General features: G+C 31.6%; 1 protein-coding gene across 1 annotated transcript in view; it reads right to left on the bottom strand.

The window, feature by feature from the left end:
• LOC111701732 (general transcription factor IIH subunit 1) overlaps positions 1-11,415 on the bottom strand; it is a gene marked incomplete at its 5' end in the record, with an annotated part of 16,141 nt that extends 4,726 nt beyond the window's left edge. The window contains 9 exon segments of the mRNA XM_023473140.1: positions 164-231; positions 1,263-1,323; positions 1,552-1,637; positions 3,050-3,175; positions 3,346-3,411; positions 3,769-4,013; positions 4,301-4,406; positions 4,574-4,633; positions 11,305-11,415. Coding sequence (XP_023328908.1) covers positions 164-231; positions 1,263-1,323; positions 1,552-1,637; positions 3,050-3,175; positions 3,346-3,411; positions 3,769-4,013; positions 4,301-4,406; positions 4,574-4,633; positions 11,305-11,415 — 929 coding nt within the window.
• Positions 11,416-11,799: the final 384 nt, after the last annotated feature.

Raw genomic sequence — 11,799 nt, 5'->3', positions numbered from 1 at the left:
GGGGGGAGGGGGGGCTCGAATCAGTCAGCACATGTTGGGGCTTAAAATACCTCTGGAAACCAAACATTCTAGGTTTTTTGATAAGGGGGGGGGATGAGCCCTCTTAGCCCCCCCCCCCTCGTTACGCCTTTGATTTTAATTGTTTGTAAAATCCTTGAATTACCTTTGACCAAAGCTTGCCCAGGTTTCAAGTTCAGCTGCTAGGTTCGTTCTACTGCGCTTTAACTCATCCTACATAAACGTGGGTTTCAAACCAGGTAAACAAAAAACTAGAGGAGACCAACAGCTGTGTAATATCATAAATCAAATTAGGTTTGGACAGAAGGACGTGTAAGTCGAAAGTTGAGTTTGAGGAGGTTGGACGTAGATCGACGGAGTGGCCTTATATCCCTTATAAAGCCATAAAATCAGAATAAAAAATTGAGTCATAACTACTAGATAGTTACGTATTTCTTATACAAAGTAAACGTTTATTTGTTCAAAATTATAACAAAAGTAAAAAATCAACATAAACTCCTGTTTACTATAATATTTTTAATTATTTATTATAATCAGGGGCGGATACAAGATTTAAGTGAAGGCCGGCAAGATTTTATAGGAAAAAATTTTTTTTTTTGACTTAAAAGACTCAAAAAGAGACAAAATTATTGACTAAAGACTAAAAAACTAGATTTTTAATTTTTCACACATTATAGTTTATTAAGACAGATGAATGGATGTAAGGCATAATTTTTACTCAAATCGAGTAGCTAACCAATGGAACAGCTTGCCGCCGGACATTAAGGAAGCAAAATCAATTAATATCTTCAAAAATTTGCTCGATAATCATTTGTTTAACTAGAAAGTCTTTGTGCCAGGACTAGAGAGCGAGGACTGAACTTATGAGGATGCACAATGTGAGGTTAAGATCTCTACTCCGTGAGGTCAAGACCAGAGATTCCCGCTATGTTCCTAACTGGAGCCCTGGCGATTAAGCATCAAGTATTCCAAGTAAGTATAGATATTTATCCTGTTTTGCACTAGGGTTTCTTTCCCTTAAGCATGCTATTGAGAAGCTATTCTGAAAATAGGAAAAAAATTCCAAATTCAGGGGGGGCGAATGTCCCCCCCCCCTGTATCCGTCCCTATTTATAATGTATTGCAAACCCATGCCATAAACTTCGTTTTATATAAAGTCTAGAGCTTAAAAATGGAAAATAATGAATTTTCAAGCGAAGTGAGAGGGGAGGGGAATTAACAATACTAATTATGAAAAATTAAACCTGAGTTAGATAATCCTGGCTAGCTGCCGGGGTAGGGCCAGTAAAATATCTTTCCATACGGCTGGAAAATTAAGAAATTGTTTGATTATTATCTCAAATCAAATCAAATCAAATCAAATCAAATCAAACCAAACCAAACCAAACCAAACCAAACCAAACCAAACCAAATCATGTCAAATCAATTAATTAATGGCAATTAATTGCAAAACCTTTTATAACATTTCCCATTTTCAAAAGCTTATTTGTTTGAAAAATCTATTCAATTCTAATAACAATAAATGAGTCAGACCTGAGACTAAGGTTGGATTCCTTCTTAGGTTGAGGGGCATCAAGATCCTCATAAGCTGTCTTCTCGTTTAATCTCTTCCTTGATGCCTAATCAATATAAAATGTACGATAGCCGGACGTTTCACCTTATTCTCTTTGGTGGTAAATGCTTGATTTTCAGTTCTAATAACTTGCTGAAACTAACTAATTTTAGGGTTTGCCGAAACTTGAATATTTAAAAAATACCCAAAATGCTCACACATAAAATTAATTTAAACATCCCTGAGCCCAAAACTTAAGACAGGGTATCGTTATGAAAACCAGTTTTGGAACCTGGGTTTCACAAATGGGCTTACCCAGTTTTGTAGATATCGATATTTTTGTTTTGAAATATTATTTTATTTAGTTTCTTCATATTTTACCATTTTTTTTTAATCTCTTAAATCAAAATCTACACAAATAATAAAACCCCAAAAAGGAAACCCGGGAGTTTTGTTCAACGATACTCTTTTAAATTTTGGGCTCTGGACAAAATGAATGTGCAGAATTGTACTGTTTACGTACATTATTCACATGTACACTGCAGTGGTTAATGTTAACACAAATTTTTCATAAATCCAGTTTCAATATTGTCATGGAGGAATTGCATTTAGTTTTGTTTTCGGGAACCGACATTTAATCCAATAGACGTCTTTGTACTCCCTCTTTGAATGGGAACCCCAATCGACAAGAATTCTTGCGAGAAATATACGAGTTCAACTGATTGTAAATTCTTTGATGTGGATATACATTAAAAATTATCTTATGGAAATAATAAATATAATAATACATAAACCTTTCCTTGGCTCATGTGAGGTTCAACACAAAATTTGGGCCCGATCGGTTCAGCCGTTTTTACGTTTATTGGATACAAACGGACAGACAAACAGATAAGCAAAGTATATATAGATTTCTTATTATCAATAATATTGTAGAAATTATGTTGTATTTAAAAGCAGCCCTAACTGCAGTTTAAGTAATTTGCCGCAAAACGATTAGGTAAAACGTCCGGCTATCAAAATGTACATGACAAGGAATTAATAATAATAAAAAGACATTGCATAACTTTGACAATTGACATGGCATGAAAATGACATAAAATTAGATAATTAGAAACAGCATAAAATGATTAGAAAAGGTATTGAATATCAAAACACACTTCTAAAAATGTAAGCTGAAATGGGCTGTCCAGTGTCCACATAATTCCAGGTAATCCTCCATTTTAACATTTCCGTTTACAGCAGTGTCCTTTAAACCTTTATTTGAGATCAACAATCAGGAGATATCGTCGCTATCAAACTTTTAACAGAATTAAATTCTGTCAATTTCCTAACTTGTCTGCTCACTTTATGATTTTCAGATAGAAATTCAAGGATATCTTAATCAATTATGCTTTGAAAAAGGTTAAAGTGTACCACTGTGAATCGATCGATGAAGGATCACCGGAAATAACGTCAGCAGTCTCTAGGCCAAATTGTCACCTTCGGAGGTTGAGGTTGAGCCTCCTCCACGGCCTCCTTGTTTTCTGCAGCCTCCATTACCATTATTGAATGATGATTGAATCTTTTTATTATATTCTGGTGAATTATATTCTGGCTTGTTCCTCCCTAGATCAACAAGAACAATATCAACAATAGAAATAACAATAACAATAACAATAACAATAACAATAACAATAACAATAACAATAACAATAACAATAACAATAACAATAACAATAACAATAACAATAACAATATTATATCTGCCAAGGTTTCATCTATTTAATATATTTAACCTGTATATCTGCCAAGGTTTCATCTACACCCTTCTTCATCTGCTTCTTCATAAACTTATCATCCTCCTACAACACAGAATATTTAAAATATTTTTACGTAATGTTTTAATTACTTTTAGCCCAATCAGTCCATCTCTTTAATAATAATAATAGGACGTAATTTTAAGTAGCGGCATGTCTGATTCACCACGGTATCCATAATAGCCTTTATTGTAAGTCACTTTTGAAGCAAGCAAAACTAAAAAAAAAATTCCACATTAATAAGCATAGGGTACCGTTGTGAATCGTTTATGCCCCTCGGTTTTTTTAAATAGAGGTTTCCTTGTAATAAAATACTTATCAAAACCTGCTTTCCTAATTAATTACTTCATCATATTTACAATGAGTTGGATCCAAAATAATTTTTATGATTTATAAAAATACCTTGGCGCATTCTGTAAATATATCTGTAGTCCCCTGCGCATGTATCCTGTCCCTATGGAAGTAGTGAGACTGGAAGAATTTAGTCCAGAACTCCTGTTCACTGAGTTTACTGGGCACATTCTCAAAGTGCTTCTTCTTCACGGCGGGGTAGGTCTTGAAGATGGATTCAATGATGTCTGGGGTTAAATTGTACCGGAGACCATTAGCTCCATCAGCTTGAGGTTTTATCTCCGATAAGAAGGATCCTAGGATACTTTTTTAAGAAAGATATTCAGTAAAAGATGCACCTCCTATCAACTTCATATATATTTTCTCTGTTAACTTGACAATTAGAGTTAGACCTAATATCAAACCACAATCTGACAGTGACCTAGCTACAATTAAACTCCTGGTCCAGTTGCGTCAAAACCCAGACCTTAAACGCTTCCTTTCCTTTTTGGTAGATTCCAACCGCCTTCATAGGTTTAAAGAATAATTATTTCAGACCGCTGACCTTCGGACTAAACCTCTGAACTCCTAAATTTGCTATTACCTGATACTCCGACCTCCTGAAACACTCCCTGCTTCTGCTTTATATACTGAGAAGCATGACTCGACCAAAACTCTTCTGCTGATATGATTTGTGTTATTACCAGATCCTAAATTGATTGATTATCAGGCTTACTTACATACAGGGTTACCCTCAAAGGATGAGACTTCAGAGACGATTAATTAATCAAAAAATAGATAAATCTACAATAAAATAGTATGATAGGACATACTTCCAGATAAATGAACAGAAAAGAAACTAAAAAAAGAACAATACCTTGTATAATTGGAGTAAACCAGGGTTATCTGATAATGTTTTATTCTTCTCCTCTAACTCCTAAACATTCAGGAATAATAATAGTAACAATAACAATAATAACAATAACAATAACAATAACAATAACAATAACAATAACAATAACAATAACAATAACAATAACAATAACAATAACAATAACAATAACAATAAAAATGACAATAAAAACAAATCAAATCAGATCGGAGTTTTAGGAACGCATTACGACCACATAAACATTCTTGAAAGGACTTGATTTTCAAAGGTAATGTGGGTTTACGATTCACAACGATTTTCCGTAGTTACAATAAAAACAATAACAATCAAGTTTTTTATTTTACCTGTAATTTATTTTCTACTCCTCCATATCCTTCTCCTAGAGTACTGTCAGAGAAATTCTAAAAATTTTATTGATTTTAATATTTCAAAAACATTTATTTGACTGAATTTGTTGTCATGCCAAGCCCTTTATTAAAAACTCAATAAAAATTAATAGTATAAAGGGTATTTGTGGATAAGAAAAATTAGAAAAAAATGCAGTGTTTCTTAAATAATTTGCAGGTTTGAAACCAATCTGTAGATTATCTAGTGATTATATTTACAACTGTTACAAAGGAACTTTATGAATTTAACCTGTATATCTGCCAAGGTTTCGTCTATTCAATATATTTAACCTGTATATCTGCCAAGGTTTCGTCTATTCAATATATTTAACCTGTATATCTGCCAAGGTTTCATCTATTTCATATATTTAACCTGTATATCTGCCAAGGTTTCATCTATTTAATATATTTAACCTGTATATCTGCCAAGGTTTCATCTATTTAATATATTTAACCTGTATATCTGCCAAGGTTTCATCTATTTAATATATTTAACCTGGGTGTAGGGATGTTAACGTTATTTTTTTTTTGAAAAATCGATCGTTTCGTTATTAAAAAGGCGACAAAAAATCAAAAACGAAACAATCGTTTTTATAAAACTCGTCGTTTCGTTAACGATCGTTAACGACGACCCTTTGTTAACAATCGTTAACGAAGAGAGGAAACCCACCTGAAGGGCATCTGTACTTATCATTGTTAAGTTTTTAAGAAAATATCAAGAAGTTTTAGCTCCCCCACAACTTTTTAACTTCATGTAACTTGGTGCATGAAATTTAATACAGCAAAATGTAAAGTTCTCCATTTGGGACGAACCAACAGTCATCACATTTATAATATGAATGGAACTGATCTCATATCTATAAACAAAGAGAGATATTGGAGTCTTAATGAGTAATAGCCTCAAACCCTCTTTACAATGTACTCAGGCTGCTAACAGGGCATTTGCCTTACTGAAACAAATAACAAGAACCTTCATGTACAGGGACAGGAAAGTGTTCCTTCTATTGTACAAACAGTTTGTTCGGTGCCATTTAGAATTTGCCATCCCTGGTTAGTACAAGATATTGAAATCCTAGAACGAGTCCAGAAAAAAGCAGTTAATTTCATTGTTGGTCTATCTGGTAAAACTTATGAAGAAACACTATCTGAGCTTAATTTGACCTCACTTGCTGATCGTCGAAAAAAGTTTGACCTTATACAAACTTTTAAGATTTTGAATGGTCATGATCGTGTAGATGCCACAATTTGGTTTACAACATTTGGAGATAGTGCTAATAGACTGATCAGAAACACTGCCTACAGTATGAACCTTGTTGCTACTAGATCAAGAACAGATATTAGAAAAAATTTCTTCTCTAATAGAGTAGTAAATCTCATGAACAGTCTACCTACAGATATAAAAGATTCCAGAACAGTAAAAATATTCAAGACAAGACTGGAAAACATTAATCTGTAACCCTATTTATGCAATCAGGATCAGTGTGGGCGAGACTACTTTTGGAGCTCTGATCCGATGAACACACCGTTCCTTGAGGAATAAACCGACATCTGCGCTATGGACCAAGAGGCCCTCTGCAAATTACTCTACAAGTAAGCAAGTAAGTAAGACATTCAATAAATTTGCATGACATTTTTTTTAAAAACGACCGTTTTTATAAAGTTCGTCGTTTCGTTAACGACAACTCTTCGTTAACGATCGTTAACGACGACGCTTCGTAAACGATCGTTAACATAATTGCCAATAATTTTTTTTTCAAAATTGTTAAAAGCGATCGTTTTTTAAAAAACAATCGTATAAAAAACGGTCACAAATCGTTTTCATAAAAACGATCGTTTTCAAAAACGATTGTTATTCGTTTTTTAAAAGTTTAAAACGAGTAGGTCGTTTTTATCCGAAAACGAAACGATCATTTTTGAAAACGATTAACAACCCTACCTGTATATCTGCTAAGGTTTCATCTATTTAATATATTTAACCGGTATATNAACAATAACAATAACAATAACAATAACAATAACAATAACAATAACAATAACAATAACAATAACAATAACAATAACAATAACAATAACAATAACAATAACAATAACAATAACAATAACAATAACAATAACAATAACAATAACAATAACAATAACAATAACAATAACAATAACAATAACAATAACAATAACAATAACAATAACAATAACAATAACAATAACAATAACAATAACAATAACAATAACAATAACAATAACAATAACAATAACAATAACAATAACAATAACAATAACAATAACAATAACAATAACAATAACAATAACAATAACAATAACAATAACAATAACAATAACAATAACAATAACAATAACAATAACAATAACAATAACAATAACAATAACAATAACAATAACAATAACAATAACAATAACAATAACAATAACAATAATAATAACAATAACAATAACAATAACAATAACAATAACAATAACAATAACAATAACAATAACAATAACAATAACAATAACAATAATGATAATAAAAATAACAATTATAACAAATCAAATCAAATCAAATCAGGACGGGAACCCGACATGTAACCCCAAGACAGCCATCAGATCGCATCGCATCTTCATGCCGCCGGAAACTTGTTTAAATAGGTTCTGACACACAACCAAATTTTAGCAATGTTACCATATTAAACAAAGTAAAACTACATACTATCACAATAATAAAAATTTATTGAAAAATCCCCCCCAAGTGAACCCAATTTTTAAAAGTTATTTTCATCCAATATGTTGGAAGGAAGAGTATTGTTCATAAAAAAATAGTAAATACTTTTTACTTCAATTTTAAAACCAGTAAGAACTAAACTTTCCAGTTAAAATATTGAAGAACGGAAAAGTTTGTTTAAAAATCAATAAGGAAGTAATTAAAAAATAAACAGAGCAATTTTTATTTCCAAACAGTTTAAAACTACACGCGAACACTGGCAAGGTAATGAAATAAATAAAATTTTGAAAATTATAAATAAATTTTCTGATCTATATTTTTAGAAAGGAAAAAAAATTGAAATGAAACTGATAAAGTTGCTAGTTTTCATTGGTCAGTATACATTTAATTTATCAAATATTTAAAAAAATGATAACCATAGTCAGCGGATTTTTTTTAAATTTCCTAATTTCTATCTTGAATATTAGGAGCAGTATAGAACTATAGGAGAGAGTCCAAGGGGTATATATTTTTAGATGACTTGACCTGCAAGGGTAATTTTAAAGGACCTTCCATTTAAAGAGGGGCGTCCCCTATTCACAACGGTACCCTTTACATTTTTGACTGATGACCATTGACCACACAGACTTATCCTTATTTCTCTACAGAAACTCTTATACTTTGTTTGCAAGTTATTATACATTTAAGGAATACTCGTTGCCAGTGGAAAAATTTTTGGAAAAAAAAATCAATTTTTATAGCCTACAACACCCCGCGCCACCCATGAGTGCCCACAAAAAAATGTCAGCCCATTCGGTCCAGCCGTTTTGCCGGCTATAGGCAACATATATATGAATGTCTTCAGTTTATTATATAGATTAACGTTTACTTTCAAGAAGTGGCAGAAGATAAATATTCGGTGGAACTTTTAAAAACCCTGTTAGGCAAAGAAAATTCTGGTTTATACAGGAATGAATATGACGTCAGCCGCATCGAGTTCACACAATAAGATAGCGTACAATCCATGTTCACGGCTTTTTACACAGTTTTTAAGAGATATACACTTAGTTAAACTGAGTTATGTGTCCTTAATGTTTAATTAAAGGTTTTCAGGGTATCGTTGTATATCGGGTCTGACAGGTCATTTGAAATTTCGCTTTAATTAGTCTTAAAACATTTTATAAAAGGATTGATTCCTGTAACCGAAGATGAAAGTGGTAAATTGAATTTCAAGATTTGTAATCTGAAAACAGTGTTATCCTACTCCATCTGGTGTGTAGTGCCTTCAGTTTGTGCAATCTGTCTAGCAGTGTTTACATCAGTTACTTTCGGAACCTCGACATTTTTAATAAATGTGAACAACTTGGCTACGATGTCCCTGACAGCTTTCAGCGCTGTACTACCCTTTATCCTGCCAGGGATGATGGGGAATCTGGTCGAGAAATCAATGCTAGACCTAGAAACCATCACTCGCCCAACACAGAATCTTATTACCATTCTAGCAGGGATCATAACTGTTGGGGTAAATATCCTCCCGGCATTCTTTGATACAAAACTTTCACAAATGGAAAAATTTGAAATTATTCGAGTATTGTATTTGATAAAAGTAGCTTTTCTTACATTTGAAATACTTTGTTTTCTGATGCTACTGCAAACTATAAGCCAGGATTTCCAAAGCAAAATGTGCGAAGCAACAAATACCAAGCATGCAGAATTCATGATAAGAAAACAACTAGAAATTGTGGAAGGATTCAGGAGAATGAAAACAGGGTTTAGTCCCATGCTCTTCGCCCTCATATCTTTGTTTGGATCAACCGCCCTTATGTTATTCTACAGTTTTAAATCGTCAGCAGTGTATGGATACTCATTGTCTATTCTGAATTTAACAAATGGATTCTGTTTCTTTGCAATTCTTTACTCAATAACATCCCGATGTGATTGTATTTACAAGGCATTTAGCAGTAACAAGAGCAAATTCAGGTAAAAAACGAAATTTTCGAAGTTCGACACTTTTTGTGTGTGAAAGCTATACAATGCTTGATCTCGATATCCACTGTGGCAACTATTAGATTTAAAAGATATTTAGAGCTTAATCCTCAATTATGACCCTGCTGAATTTGAACTACGGGATAACCATAGACTAAATTCAATGAATTTGATTGAATTTGAGCTAAGTCGGTAAACTGCCTACCACCGGTTCAAATCTTGTGTCTCAGGTTTAAAGTTAAATATTCAGGAGGGTTTGATTAGGTGATTCAGGATTTAAATCGGCATTTGGGAGTTCAGCGACCTCTCAAATTCAATCAATTCGGTTTCAGGAGGAATTAATTTATTCCATTGGACGTTTAAATATCTGATAAAACTGCTTTATCCTTGGATTCACAACACAATTTTTTTTATCACTCGTAAATAATTCCAACTCCTAAATACGGGATCTGTTCCAAATTAAAGACCTTAAGAACCAAATCCAAATGATTTAGACAAAAAGAGGCATTTTACTCTAATATTTCTTTAGAACATTTGATAAATACGGCCAATAATTTTTATTTATTTTCAAGGTTGGTTTCCTTAAAATCCAGAAATACTGAGAAACCAGAAATATTAACGGGTAAGAACAATATTACAAAACTTAAGGGACTGTTGTAGTAATTCTAAGTGATACATATGTACCTGTGTAAATGGAGAGTCACTTTTTAGGAAAAATATAAAAATATTAAAATCAATAAATTATTTTTAGTTCTAGCAATGTTTGAAGAGGAGGGTCCGTTTACAGCACTAGATTTCTTCACAGTTGATAAATCAACCTTTATGAGTATTGTCAGCAATGCAGCTGCTTATCTAATAATCATGTTGCAGATTTAAATGGACTGCAGGGGTGTACATTTTCTCATATTTTCTTGCCCCCCCCCCCCCGTAAATTATTTCCCCCCAAAAAAGTTATAATTGTTTGCGCAGATTTTTGTGAAGGTTTTATTCGCAGAATTGGGAAAAAAATGATTTTTAAGAAAATGAATGACTTTTTGCGGTAAAAAGTATCAAAAGAATAATACAAAAATAGTCTTATGATGTACACTTTCTGATTTTTCCTCAAATCATCAAAAATCTTTCTAAAAATTTTGAAAAATATCACTCCTGAAGAACTGTAGACGTGATTTCAAGTAAATCTCCATCTGCACTCTGCAGGCTGTTTTTAAATAAGTTTCTTTTTCATTTCATTAAAGGATAGATAAAACTACGCCAAAAAAAGAAAATCGTCAACTACTTCTTTAAGACTATACATTTGTAAAAGCCTTCAAAAAACAAGTAAGAACACCCAGGAATTCATTTAAAGTTAAATTAATGTTGTTCTTTCAGTGGTCACGACAAAACCTATCTCTCAATGTTTTAAATATTTATTGTTAGAAATAGTTAAGCCTTTTTGTGATAATAAATAAATCTGTTTTTTTGCATTAAAATTATATAATTTTTGCTTTAAAGAAATATTTCAGCTAAATATTATTAATATTATTATCATTATTATTATTAGTACATTATTATATTTTACTTTTCTTTACTGAAAAGATGTTTTCTGTACATTTAAAAATTATATCAGAAAACACTTTCTCTAAAAACAAACAACTAAAAAAGGGAATTACCTTATTTATTTTCCGTTTAAATTTTGGTAAAAGTTCCACTAACTTCTCCTTCACACGCTCCCTGTCCGCTAACTGAGCTTCAATTCCTTCATAATCATAATCATAATCATAATCATAATCATAATCATAATCAAAATCATAATCATAATCATAATCATAATCATAATCATAATCATAATCATAATCATAATCATAATCATAATCATAATCATAATCATAATCATAATCAAAATCAAATCATAATCATAATCAAAATCATAATCATAATCATAATCATAATCATAATCATAATAATAACAATAATAATCATAATCATAATTATAATCATAATCATAGTCATAGTCATAGTCATAATCATAATCATAATCATAATCATAATCAAAATCAAAATCATAATCAAAATCAAAATCAAAATCATAATCATAATCATAATCATAATCATAATCATAATCATAATCATAATCATAATCATAATCATAATCATAATCATAATCA

Source organism: Eurytemora carolleeae, unplaced genomic scaffold (assembly GCF_000591075.1).
Source record: "Eurytemora carolleeae unplaced genomic scaffold, Eaff_2.0 scaffold416, whole genome shotgun sequence".
Lineage (NCBI taxonomy): Eukaryota > Metazoa > Arthropoda > Copepoda > Calanoida > Temoridae > Eurytemora > Eurytemora carolleeae.
This window is presented reverse-complemented; position numbering and strand designations above follow the sequence as displayed.